The following is a 14589-nucleotide window of genomic DNA, read 5'->3' as shown; positions in this document are numbered from 1 at the left end:
AATACATATGAAAGTATATTCTAAAAGGAGAATTTTTTACTGACTTTTATTTAAATGTTTCATGATAATTTTTGAAGTTAATATTTCTATGAATAGTTATTGTGTATTTACTTTACATTATACAATATAAAGTAATCGAATCGGAACACTTAAAACATTTAAAACGAATTGAAAAGCATTTAAAAAGTAAGAATTTAAATAGCCCTATGAACGCTTTCTGCGGTTTCAGTGGAAAAAAAGGAAAACGAAAGTTATCTCGCAGGTGTTTAAATCACATCTCGTTTTCTCACACCCATGAATAGTGAAAAAAAAATGCGTGTGTTTAATCTGTTTTCGTTGCATGTGTGAATGATATTCTTGTGTGCTGTGATTTGAGCGATCATCTGAACGTCCGTGAGGATTTCGAGACGATACATCCGAACCTCTCAGTGCTTACTGCTCATCTTGTTGTTGAGACCGAAGGACGATCCGCGAAAAGTTCTGTAATCAGTTTTTGGAAATGTTCTTTGATGTCTTAACCAGGTAAGTTCACGTCTCCTGAAAGTGCTCGTTGGTAGGGCACATCCGCAAAGCGGTTATATGTTTATTTTAGAACTGGAACGGAAAACAAAATCATCAAACAAAATTTTCGTATTGTGGCTGCCTGCAATACGATACAACCACGATTTATGCATTCCAAAATTAGATTCGATTTATCTAGGAAGTAATACGAAATTTAAAGATCTATTGTTTTTAAGATGAATCAGCAGCATAATATAAACATTTTAAAAATTTGCTAACTTGTGTAAGCACAAAGATGCCTGGTGTAGATGCCGAGTGGCATTTCGTTACCACAAGTCATGGTTAGGGGCCGTGTGATAGAATCGGAGACTACAAAAGCAAGCCTACAGCGACCATCCGAGGGAAAATCGTTACTCCTCAAGACATATTTGACTTTTGTGTGATTGAATATTAAAGGAATTAACTTTCTGAAACTGCAAATGATATCAAGAAAGAATAGGAACATCTCAACAACCACTCCAACGGATCAGAGATTTGAAGGACAAGGGATCACCGCTCCTACATCCCAAAGGACTGATCTACTCACCTCAGAAGTAAAACATCATTTAATGCAAATCATATTCAGTTCAAAATTAAGGGATCATAGACAATGAAGTGTGTTATCAAATAGCTCTGAACAACTATATTGTTTGTGGTTACAGTGAAATGTGGTATGTTGATAAGGGAATTGATAGTGATGTTTTCTCAAACCAGCTGAACCATCCATCAGCTTTACTGGGTGAAATTAAATACCACCCCCATGTGTTGATGTTCTAGCACCATGTCAGTTTTCTACAGCTACTGGCAGAACGTACACTGTTACAGATAAGAAAAGCACAGAAGTTTCACTAAAGTTATTAAGAAACTCTAAAAAAAAATAATCTATAACGTAAAGTGTGTTACGATAAATTCCAGAAAATGTTCATCGCGAGAACTGTTTGTTTCAAACATGTTGACTATTTCATTCAATAACGTACTTTCAAATAGCAACTCTTGTGCACTGTATCTTGTTACTGTTCTTTTACAATTATGAGACACACCTAAAGATTGTTTACCAAATTATTCATGGTATAAAATGCAGATATAAGGGGCTTTTAATTTTTTAACGTAGTGCCCTACATAAGGATTTTGAGTGTGTAAATTATGCATCACTGCGAACCAGGTGAATGAAACCAGTTTCTTTTCAGAACTAGTAGAGTATCCAGGGCCAGAATTTTATATTTCTTCCTGCTGTTCCTTTAGAAAAAAAAATTTATCTTGAAATTTGAAAATTTTGATTTTTTCCCCAAAAAAATTAGTATGAAGGACTTTCAACTTTAGTTACATTTCACCATTTCTGATTATCCTTCTAGCCATAGTTCTTGTGCGGAAACCCCAGTCTATGGCTAGAAGGATAATCAGAAATGGTGAAATGTAACTAAAGTTGAAAGTCCTTCATACTAATTTTTTGGGAGAAAAAATCAAAATTTTCAAATTTCAAGATAAAATTTTTGCGGATACTTTCGATTTAAGAGCCCTTCGAAATTGGCAAATTTTTATTTTGATGACTGCATTGGATGTCTTGAACATCATTTTTAACAAAGCGTTATCCTGCATTTATGTATACTTTATTGAAGACCAGAATTTCTGCTTAATCTTAAAGCCAGTACAGACCGCAACTTTCTATCTTTCGTAGTAGCCGTGGAGCAGCCTGTTTTCTACACCACTACAAACCCTTATTTTCACGCGAGGCAGTGGAGAGAAATGAGTCTAAATCCAAGATGGAAGCAGATGAAAAAAAAATCTGATAATCTTTCTCAGCACGTCGTTAATAAAGTAAACTTTGGTAAATAGATTTAAAAACTGCGCGATGGTCGAGTAAACTCCCTTTCTGCCCCTTGACAATTTGACACGGACACACTTAAAATTTGGTTTCATAAGGTACTTTAGGTGTGTTGATGATTGTCTGATCTTTAAAAGCCGTAAATACGTCGTTGTGATGAAAGAATATATTTCTTCTAACATTTCCAAATAGTTTCATACTCTTGATGTGTGGTATACTTTTATAGTTTTCTATATTCCATTAAAATTTCAACTTTAAAAAACAGGTGTCTGGAAGTAAAAATGAGTGAGGATTTACACAGAATACTAATTAAGTGTTTTCGGAACATTCTGTGTTCTAATATTTGAAGCCGGGAAGGAAAAATAGCAGCAGAAGGAACGTTACTTATCAAGACTCCATTAGATACAAAGATTATCTGTTGTTGTTTAATTACAGGTCTATATCCCATAGCGTCCATTAACAAGTGTGTTACCATTCATTTCATGCATTTTTTTTAATAAATTTAATTAAGTTTAATTTAAAGTTCAAAAATCCAATTTCCTATTTTCTTCGTTTCATCTTGGACAAATGGTACGTTCTCAAATCGGATTAGGAAATAAAAGCAATGTTTAAACTCAAGACATTTATAAACTGGTAATTTCCATACCAGTGACGTCACGCTGGATCTATGATTGAAATGAAATCTTAATACAGTAGAGCGTCGATTATCCGAAGTAATTGGGGGACATGGGTGTTCGGAAAACTGGTTTGTTCGGATAATCGAACTGTACTGTACTGTACTGCACTGTACTGGACTGTACTTCTACAGCCAGTGCCAAACCGACAGAAGTGTGCTGATTGTTGAAACACAGCGACTGGCGGCTTGGCCGGTCAGCAGCGCCTTATGAAGGCCCCATTAGAAGCAATGTTCCGCCAGCGGTGGCTCAGTGCGGCGACTACTGTGGGAAACTTGGTTTGGGAGTGAGGGGGATGATGGACGGTAGGGTGGGAGAGTAACAGGTGCGAGCGAGTACACAGTTCGGTTAAGCGGTCGTTCGGTTGACCGACGTTCGGATAATCGACGCTCTACTGTATTATTAGGATTTACATCCCAGATTTGTACTTGCTACAAATGGCTAATTCTTGAAATGATTGAAATTTAGATTGTTAATCAATCGATCAAACGATCAGTTATATTAAAGCTCAGAAGTAACAAACCTTAGATTGCTTATTGTCTGGATCGAGAATAATATTATCATCATCATCCACAACACAGCTGACACCAGCCACCAGGAACTTCATGGAAATGCCAGAATCTATTAGAGCGGCGCACGAAGCGTTAACTGCACATGCCAGCAGCTGAAAATAAGGAATATTATATTTCTCATTACCTTTACGATTCATCAATATCAAACACATTACAATGAAATTAAACAGTGGGAAACAATTCGCATTAGCATTGCAGTGCTTATCACCACATTTGTGTGAACAATTAAATATATACCCCTTAAAATAGATATAAAAATACCATTTACTTTCTCAATTAGCAGTCCAACGCTTTGTTGTGGACATAAGTTTCGATACTTTACTGCAGTAAATTCTTCATGGTCTATAGAATGGTGTTTAGTTTTCATGAGTTAGCTGCAAATTACACAAATACTTTGATTTCACTTATGTTCGAAGTTCTTTCACCTTCTTAGCCCACTTTTCCGTAGCTAAACAAAATGATTTGTAAATATATACTAACTTTTACATCATTCCTTCATCTTCTTTTCTCCCCCAATTTCAAATTCATGGTTGCCATTGCTTTGGACCGACATACTCGAATATTTATTTCAGAAATTTACCCTATATTATTACTACACTAAGTTTAAAATTTAAATTTGATTTACCAAAGAGACTTTGATGACATACTATTATTATTATTATTATTATTATTATTATTATTATTATTATTATTATTATTATTATTATTGGTCAGTGAAGAGGCGAAATGGCGTAATTGAAATGCGATCACCATCCATCCTTACTTAACCTGCTCTATCAACTACAAATAATTTCATACTGAAATTCCTTATATTAACGGAGGTATAAACGTTTAGAAAATGACATATCTTGAAATGTGTAGTACGGTATTACGTTGAACATTTTAAATCGGTCTCCACTAAAATTACAAAAATCAAGATACGCCACTTCGCCCCTTCACCAACGATATGTGTGTGATACTACTTTTATTTCTGCCTTATTTTATGATTCGACTTCCTTACTTTTATAAAGATGTTAAAATGAGCGGCAAATAGCAATATCGATACAGTGAAACCTGTCAACTTGGCCACCTGCTTATCTTGGCCTAGTTCGTCTTGAACCTGCATTTTCCCATAGGACATTCGTTACTTAGTACTCTATAAGTTGGCCACCTGTCTATCTTGGAAGTTGGCCACACTGAAGCAATGTTTACCCTATGATGATAATGATAAATTTACCTGCGTATCTTGGCCACGAAAAATACAGTTTTGTTATTTTTCTTAACTCTTTCGAATTCCCATATGAGAGGCAGATGTTCTGTATTTGTGACTGGACACAAAAAAGCATAGATTCGCACGATTTGTTCTTGAAGGTCAATGGCCAGAACACTACCCTCATAAAAGGGTGGTGAAGGAAGATGTGAATAAGAAAAAGCACGTACAGGAATTCAGGAAATGGTTGTACGTAGCCTATTTGTTTATCCTGTCTGTTTTGGTAAAACCATTAGCTCGTCTCTTTTCATCAGTGGGAAGCTTTAGTAATTCCGGAAAATTCTCAAGGTTAAAGCTCAATTGTCATTTATTGGCACCTGACTGCATGTCAAAAGGTAGCGGAGGTTTTGAGATATGAATTCGCTCAAGATTTTCTCAAAACATCTTTTGTTCCGAGGGAAACATTTCTAGCTTATTAGAATGTGCATATCTGACAAAAGGAATAAAGCAAATATGTCTAGAATGAACCACCATTCAGTAACAGCTTAAAAGAAGTCATATAAATTCCATATGAATTTCTCAATTTATAACTTAGTTTTTCTTGTTTTCAATCTGAATAACTCAGTGTGCTATAATATCAATTTCAATAAACTGCGTACATGCACTTCTATTTCATGGTTGTTTGTGTTATTGTGTTTTCAATCCGAATAATCCAATGTACCAGACTAATTTTCAGGATAGTATGCATATATATTAGACATACTATCAAGAGCGCCGATCCTGGGGGGACCAATGGGGCCCGGACCCCCAAAGCTCATGTGGCCCCTATTTTATTCATGAGTATACAATATTTGGTATAATTTGAGTGCAATTTGTCTTAAAATCTTCATATATATACATTCTGCATCTGAATTCCCCCCCCCCCCCAAATTTACAGAGAAATCGGCGCTCTTGCATGCTATACTAATATTTTCTAGTGCTGTATATTTTTATGACTACTCTATATACGTTTATAAGTAGCTGTCGTGCCACTGCTTATTAAAATTTTACAATCAAGTAATACTAGAAATCCTATTCTAAAAATACCAAAATCACACTTATTTTCTGTAAGTTGGCCACCTGTCTAAGTTGGCCACTTTTCGATGGAACCGATGGTGGCCAACATAGACAGGTTTCACTGTATTTCTGTTTCTACTCCTCTTTATGATTTCATACCATCATTCATTATGATGATTTTTAGTTGAACGTCCCTTTGTAGCAGCCAACCTATGAAGACGAGAACCTACAAATTAACATGAGGTGGGGTTCTATCTATGAAGAATAACTACGGATTTTCTTTTGTTTTCAAAGAATTCGATAATTGTATTGATATTTTCTCTTTTAACTCTCAAACATGCTTCGAAAAAGCCTTTATATTTCTTTTAAGTTATTCCCATACATAACATTGTTTAAAAAAATCTTGGACATTTGATTTAGAAGGCGATATTTTGACAATCTTGCGTACGAAACTGTAAAACTTGGACCCTAAATAAAGGTCTCAAGTGGTTAAAGAAAATCCATTTTTGATTTAATTCGAATTATGATTCAGAATACACGAGTTTCCAACAAATATGGGAGGTTGTTACTTTTTTTTAATATATATATATATATAACAAGACAGCATTTTGATATAAGAATATTCCCAATAACGCTTCTCTATAAATTTCTTTTAAAGACTGTTTATGTTTCCTACGCTCCAGAAATTATGTAATCATTATAGCTAAATGATCTAATCGATTCATATTCATTAATGAAATATCAACCCTGAACTCCACTTAAGCAGTCGTATTATAATTACCAGTTTCAATAACCCCTTATCATCATCATCTGTCTGTTATGGAATTTTCACACTGGTTGTTAAACCTTATTTTATTTATTTAACAATCATCGCTCAGAGACTATTTTATACTGGATACATAACAACAGAAAGGATTTGGGAAGATATCGGCCACGGCCTGTTTAGTAGGTACCATCCCGGCATTTGCCTGGTAGGACTGAGGAAAGCCCTGGAAAACCCGTCAGGATAGTCGCCAGCGGGAATCTAACTCACGACCACCAGAATGCGAAGCCAACGCTCTATCACTTCAGCTACTTCACTCATAAGCTACAAACATAATGATAAATTTTTCTGTCTTTAGAGCGAGAACGAGAGAGAGAGAGAGAGAGAGAGAGAGAGAGAGAGTGCAGTGCTGAAAATGTTAACCATCATTTAAAAAAAAAAAAAAAAAGTAACTGTGAAGAATTCTCCCACAGAAGAAAGAAAAGAAAGAAGTTCACAACATAAACAATCCGAAAATCACAAAATGAAGAGGACACGCGAACGACCTCCTTTATACACGTTTTAAAACGTAACATAAGAATTATTTTAATGCCTAGAAACGCAGGTATATCTGACTAATATACTGCTATAGTTCATGGTGTGAATACAGTGGCTTTATATAAGACATAAAGGAAGCTAATTCATTCAATGGTCCAACATATGTTTATAATTTCGAGGACGTAGCCTTCAACATATAGAAGATCCACTCTTTACGTACCGCACACTATGCCTATGGAACTACTTACTCCACCACAGTCTTGCATTTCCTGCAAAATAACGGATATTGACGTTCTAGGATGAAGGGCCGCTAAAAGTGCTGTTTCACATGTATTTCGAATTAACGATTCTCTCATTTTATCAGCAACACCTGCAAAACGATACATGACAAATAATCACTTTTAATCACTTATTACCTTCAAGATAAAATTGAGTTTTAAAATTATTACCTTTTTTATATTTTTGTTTTGTTTATTTTTGTTACTATTTATTTATTACATATAACACATTTTTATGCTTTACTCGCTTCTTTTGATAAACAAAGGATTCGCATCCCCGAATAGATTATTTGGGAGTTATACCCGCGGAAGATATGAAGAATTGTCAAATGAGAACAAAATATTTTATGAAAATCGGGTAAAAGAACATAGCAATTATTTTAAACGTACATTCTATTAATATTCCAGTTAATATGGAATGTTTCCAGTTTCTGATCTGTCCCAGAAGACTTCATAAATGTACTTTTATACTTCTGTCAGCGTCCCTGTTTCACATCTTTTGAGACTAATTGAAAATAGGCTCCTGAACTTTCATTCTCGGGTTATACCTCTTACTAATTTTCGGCGCGCTACAGCTCCCAAGTGACGCATTCGTACACAAATATTTAAACTATATTTTTCCCCACGTTTCTACGTGAGGATTTTGCCAAAAATATTTTGTTGTTCTTTGCAAATACATTGTATATTTCAGAAGCTACGCGTAGTATCTGGAGGATGAACTCAACATCGGGTACTTTTTTATTTAGCCAAAGTATTTGATTTTGACTTTATATTCAGTTTAGCGTCTCTTTTCAGCAGCGAGACTATGAGACGTGGACCTCCCGCCAGGAATTGAACCCGGGTCTCCCACCCCAAAGGTGCGTACACTAACCGCTTAGCCATAAATTTTAGCCGAAGTAATAATAATAATAATATAATCATTTCGTTATAGCATGAGTTTTCTCTCTTCAGTTTCAACACTGTAGCACTATCACATATTATGCAGTTGCTAATAATATTTCGTTTATCCCCCTCCCATTTCTATGTGATGAATCAACTGCAGACCTAGTAAAACAAATGTAGTGTATATTTCATAAGCAATTAGACGCAAAAAGCCCAGTTCTGTCTTGTCTAAAACGTGCATGTTGACATTTTGCCTACTTTAATCTATTTTACCACTTTTATTGTATTTAAAAAATAAGATGAACCTACTTTGAAAGCGAAAACTAAAAATGGAGTATATTTATATTCACGACTGAGTAAGATTGACGAACAAAATCCTAAATTTACTGGAATAAATTAGTTCACGACAGCCAGATAGTATTTTGTAAAAGTGTCCTAAATAGGAAAACAAAAAATATACATATTCTCCTGCTCCATTCTTTTCACTCTAAATAACGATTCGTCTCTAAACCCGAAACAAGTTATGGATGAAGATCTATAAAACAAAAAATAAACCATTCAAAATGTTTTCTTATCAGCCACACGTTTTCCTACAGCAGTTGGAGCAATGAAATAATAATAATAATAATATTTTTTAGTTATTTATCATATATAACACGTAAAATTTAGATTACATAACGCAATACTCGATTGTTGGTACCCTGCTGTATCCTTAATAAGTGTGCTATTTATTATGTAAAGAAATAAGTAAATGATGTACAAATTAAAATAATGGAATTATCAACATTTCGATAGAATAAATTATTCAATTTTATCCTTAGTAATTTACTATTCCCTAGTTTGTGTTAATAGCCACTCGAGACTATAAATTTTGATTTTATGGAATATCATTAATATTGTTAGCCTTCAATCACATTCTGAATAGGACTCTCCAACAAGAAAGCGTCTATTTATGGAAGCATTTGAAATGAAGAGCAAAACAAATTAGAATGTTCTGCATGGCTTAATGAAGAACGTGTATAATATTATAAATTAGAAAAGGCAATGTGAAATATTGTAGCATAATAAAATTCCACGATTAATCACAGAAAACAATATCTGCTCTTTTACGCTTAACACCAAGTTTATTTTCCTCATTATTAAGCGGAAAGCGCAATTCAGAAAATACGAGTTGTGTTAGAAAATAATGCCACTGATTTTCTGTTTACGATCAATTTTTATTATTTTTTACAAATGAAGTCCCCTTCGGTAGTTACACAGCGAAGGAGGCGTTGTTTCCATTCTTCGTAGCAGTGCTGGAAGGTTTCTGCTGGAGTATCTTTCAGCTTGTCGGTTCCTCTCTTCCAAAGTACCGAAATAGAGCCTTTCAAGTGGTTTTTGAGTAAGAGAAATGAGTCATAGGGACTGAGATCCGGTGAATAGGGAGTTGAGGAACCACAGGAATGTTTTTTTTTTCTGCCAAAAATTAATCGATCAAGACTGCCGTGAAATATGATGCGTTGTCGTATTGCAGCATCCAAGTTCGTAAAATGCCCGCTCTTCCCGAGTTTTTCAAGGATTTCTTGAATAAAAGTTTGATTGACAGATTGTCTGGTGACACAAATTTCTTGTGGGTGATCCCTTGAGTATCAAAAAAGCAAATGAGCATCAATTTGATTTTGAATTTTTTCTCCGCCTTCTAAAATGGACTTGGGCCCTGGATGCGAATCTTTTGTAACTTTTCATACGTCACACTAATGGATTTGCCAAGATTTACACAGAACTTGATGATACAGTCTTGCGGACCATTTTCGTAACCAGGGTGTCTACTAAAATTAAAAAATGAAATTTCCTGACCTTTTCTTTCCCAAACCATAAAATTTAGTAACATTTTCAAGAGCAAATTTGGGTGCGAATTGAGCCGAATTTTCATCCATGCGATAGAAGCGTGCTTTGCTTCCGATTTAGTAGCGTCTAAGCCCGACCATAAACATTTTTGGTGGTAAATTTTGACGTTTTATAAAACAAAATTTTCCAGTCTATACTTACATTTGTAGATGTTTAAAAAATCGTGACCCAAAAGCTAAACTTCCATGACCGTTTTGTGATTTCGTGACCTTTTCATGACTTTCGTGACCGAGAGACACTCTGGTAACACCTCACAACCACAACTTCGCTTCAGAATCTCTCAGGAATCGTAAAGCAACTGGAGAAAGTTCAAACTGATCTGAGTCAACAGCAAGGGTTAACTTAGCTCCCACGTGAAAGTACAGGTAACTGTCAGTTTATTCTCAGAACACACTGTATATTTGTTGTAAGTCCCACACTTTCCTTCAAATACTTCCTTCTGTACATGTCTTTTGGTTAAAGCTAGGTAAAAACGAAATTTTCTCGCACACGAGCGGTTCTTGTGTTAAGTCCTCGTAGGTCCCAAAAGACCGCAACAATATATACACGATGTAGCTCATTTTGGTATTTTAGTAAGTATATAATAATAATGAATTACAAATTGCAACAATAGATTTATCATATCCGATGGGAAAAGTATGTGCGAGGGGTACCTGGAAAAAGAACACTAATTGATTGGCATGCTGTTTTCTCTATGAAACAAGCTTAAAAACAAATTGTCTACCATGAGAAAAACAAAGGACTCTGCTGAACTATTATTCACTGGGGAAGTGATCGTTACTTTCGAACTGTTACAATGGCGGCCATCAGTTTTGCTTGTAAACCAAGACCCTTTATAGCTTATAATATTGAAATAACTACAGCGTTAATGGAAAAATAATTGTGAAAAGTTTCCTGTGCGTATTAAGGTTATATTCGTTCAGTTAAGTATCCACTGCTACTGTTGTTCAACTTGAAAAGTATAAAATACTGAAGATGTTTCTATGTTACATACGAGATGCGTTTCGTGAAAAACAAAATGGATTGTTTGGTTGCATTTTAGCATCCTTTTCCAGCATCGAGATTGGTCTACCGTTTAAGGTGGAGTCCCAACCACTGTAATATGTTCTAGTTTTAAGGGTGTCCTACCAAGAATAGATCCCGTGCACCAAGGCGCCCGCGCTAACCTGTAGATCAGCGGGCAGAGCTAACACAAAATGGAAATCACCGTTTCAATGGTAAGAATATCACTTTATAACAACACCATCTCAGGGTATTGAAAAAAAATATATATCAAGGTTATATTAGACTTAATGTCCAGGTTGCGTTAGCTTTAGCAAAAGAGAAGGAAGACAAAACAATAAAGTTCTTATCTATCATCAGAAGATTTCCAAATTCTTGTTTTGTGGCCAACCAAGAATGAAAAGTCAACATTGTTCAGCTTAATTAGTATATTACTAAGAAAGAAAAGAAAAAAAAATGAGCAATTAGAACTGTATAAGTTCAAGTTTATAGATTATATTCGAAATCATAGAGTTAAATTTTCATGACTAGTTTATTCGTGCCATTCGTTAACAATTACATTATAACATATTCAAAGAGAAAGAATTTGTCATTAAACATTTGCCTCCATCGTGGTATCTCAAAGATATTTTATCAACATTTTATGAAATTATGTTATCATAGTGGTTTAACATATTCAGATTATCAAACATGATTCTCAACGTTGATACATATAGGAAATTCTTAATACTAAAACAAAATTGGCGATCCATCCTCTCTACTTATGTATTTATAAAAAAAACATCTTAATTGGGCGTTCGTTCTTTATGATATCCCTGTCGTTTATCAAATGAAATATAGACGTAGGCCATATCATTGCTACTACAACGACATTCTTTTAACTTACAGTAAATAAGTAGCATCATTACTTTACATTAGCCGTAGGCCATCATTCTCATAATACATATAACGTGAAAGGCACTGCTATCAATGGAAAAATGAAATATTTACAAATGTATAGCGAGTGAAAGGAAAGAGAAGAAAAAAAAAATCACATCTATTCGACAGGTACAAATATTAGAACGCCTTTCAAACTATTACCACTTTAACTTATTATTGTTTCTGTTCATAACTAGTTAAGCTCGAAGAGGGATGGATACGCATAAAAAAAATCATATTCTAATTGGGCGAAGCAAGTTGAGACATATTCCAACGTTATTAGTTTTCGATGAGGCAAAATATATGTTTAGTAAGTAGGCACGTAACTATAATCATGGCACGTTCAAAGTAAACATCTACCTACTGAAAAAAAAAAAAAAAAAAAAAAAAACATCGCACGAAATGGTAATTTTAGAAATAATGATATTAAATCCGGAAGTATGTACAAAATAAAGTTTTACCGGATTAGCACAGCCCGATATCAACATCAAAGAACACACGTTATTTTCTTTTTAATTTTCCCTAACCTACAAGACTAAATATACGGTGCAAAACAATGTGACACGACATATGAAAGAGAATTTTAAATTACGAATATATTACGAGACACTATGAAAGGGCACATAACTGAATAATAAAACACGTTCAAAGTACAAATTTTCCCGATTTCACACGTATTGCGCATGTAGAGATGTATTACAAAACAATATCAAAGAGCACACGATAAAATATGGAAAGCGCATATACAAAATATATTACAAAATAATATCAAAGGGACACACGGCAGAATATGGAAAACACAGGGACACACGGCAGAATATGGAAAACACGTTCAAAGTACAATTGTTACCGGCTCTACAAGTACGATATACTTTTCCCTAACCTACACAAATGTATTTTAAAAGGACACAGTGGTATATATATATATGTGAAGACAATCTCAAAGAAATTTCATCATCATTAACATTTACCAATGACATACGTTACGGAGCATTTAACATTCTAACATAAACCGTCAAGTTATCACAAGTGCGTTCAAAGTAAAGTTCACCCCGGCAAAAACAAAATATATCACACGACAAAACAAAAGGCACATATTAGATTTGAAAGCACGGACAAAAATTAAATTTCCTAACCTAACCAAAGTATTATGGAATACACGTTTATCTTTAAATCCAGATCTAACCTAACCTACAGGCACATATTAGATTCGAAAGCACGGACAAAATTAAATTTCCTAACCTAACCGACATAAATATTATTGTTCACACACTTAAAATTTTGACCTCACCTAACCTACAGCAAATATTTCACAAAACAAAACACCATTATGGGACATAATATAGCAATGTGTTTAAACTAACCCTACCTAACCTAAACATTCAAAAATCTCAAAGTACATTACTATGGAGAAGTGCGTCCAAAGTAAAGTTTCACCATATCAACATACAAATTTTTCAGGTTCACATATCAAATAAATAAGATTTAATACTTCGATCATACATGCTTATGGCATGCAATTATATGTATATGAGTGGACGATGACGATGAGCTTGAAGACGCGTAACGCTTTTCGATTTAACTAAACATAGTAATCTTGAAGAACTCCATGACTGAACAAGAAAAACAAGGAAAAGATATTACCATTTCAAAGGGTTCCACAGGTTATGCAAGTCCAACCTTTCAGTCCAGAAGGTGGGTTTCGTCTACCTGCTTCTTAAATTCCAAAATTGATGCCACCGGAGCACTAGTTCGATATCCTACAGTCGTAGGGGATCGTCCCGGTAAACCGCTGTCGTCAACTTTGAAAAACTACATCCCCTGCCATCACTATACCTCACCAGTAATGGCGGAGATGGTATTTGGCGGCCTTGGGCCTAAAGGTATTTAAAATTAATTTCGAAGTCAGGCTCCTCGGTTGCTTTCGTTCCTTTCCAATTGTTTAGGTTGACCAAAAGATTAAAATTCAAACAAGGTTAACTTCCAAACGTCTACTTTAGTTATCAAATTTCCAAATTTAGAGGAGCCTAACTCAGACCGCCTTCTGTATTCCTTACATCATGGTGGTAAACTACGTCATTTTTCTCACAATACCAGACCTTTATAAACGTGTTTTCGATATAAGATATTTGACTACGAATGAAATAATATTTATAGTCATTATACATCAGTACCGATACTTAACTTCCGAAACGAACCAATTTGGATATTGAATTCAATACTCCGATCCTAGAAACCTTAAATATGATAAAATTTTGTGACTCACCTATATCCGCCCGGTGTTATTTACACAGTTTCCATGACAGTTAGTCGTGTTTTTCCCACCTACTGTAGCCATCTTGATTAGCAGCGATTGCTTGACAGCGATTCGAGTGCCCTCTTGTAGTGATAGCCAGAATGAGTAACAAATGAACGCCGGAATGCTTAACAAATGAACGACGGGTAGTATCACAACTGAATAACAACAGC

The 14589-nt window shown here is 34.7% G+C and overlaps 1 protein-coding gene across 1 annotated transcript in view; it reads right to left on the bottom strand.

Moving 5' to 3' along the window:
- The window catches only part of Rrp46 (exosome complex component Rrp46), a 38392-nt gene that overhangs the window by 6537 nt on the left and 17266 nt on the right, over positions 1–14589 (bottom strand). Inside the window, exons 3-4 of the mRNA XM_081729937.1 lie at positions 7402–7523; positions 3560–3700 (exon numbers count right to left, since the gene is read on the bottom strand). Of these exons, the coding sequence (XP_081586063.1) occupies positions 3560–3700; positions 7402–7523 (263 nt within the window). The remainder of the gene's footprint in view (positions 1–3559; positions 3701–7401; positions 7524–14589) is intronic.

The sequence above is a fragment of the Thermobia domestica genome, chromosome 11 (genome assembly GCF_964235325.1).
Source record: "Thermobia domestica chromosome 11, izTheDome1.hap1.1, whole genome shotgun sequence".
NCBI classification, from domain to species: domain Eukaryota; kingdom Metazoa; phylum Arthropoda; class Insecta; order Zygentoma; family Lepismatidae; genus Thermobia; species Thermobia domestica.
This window is presented reverse-complemented; position numbering and strand designations above follow the sequence as displayed.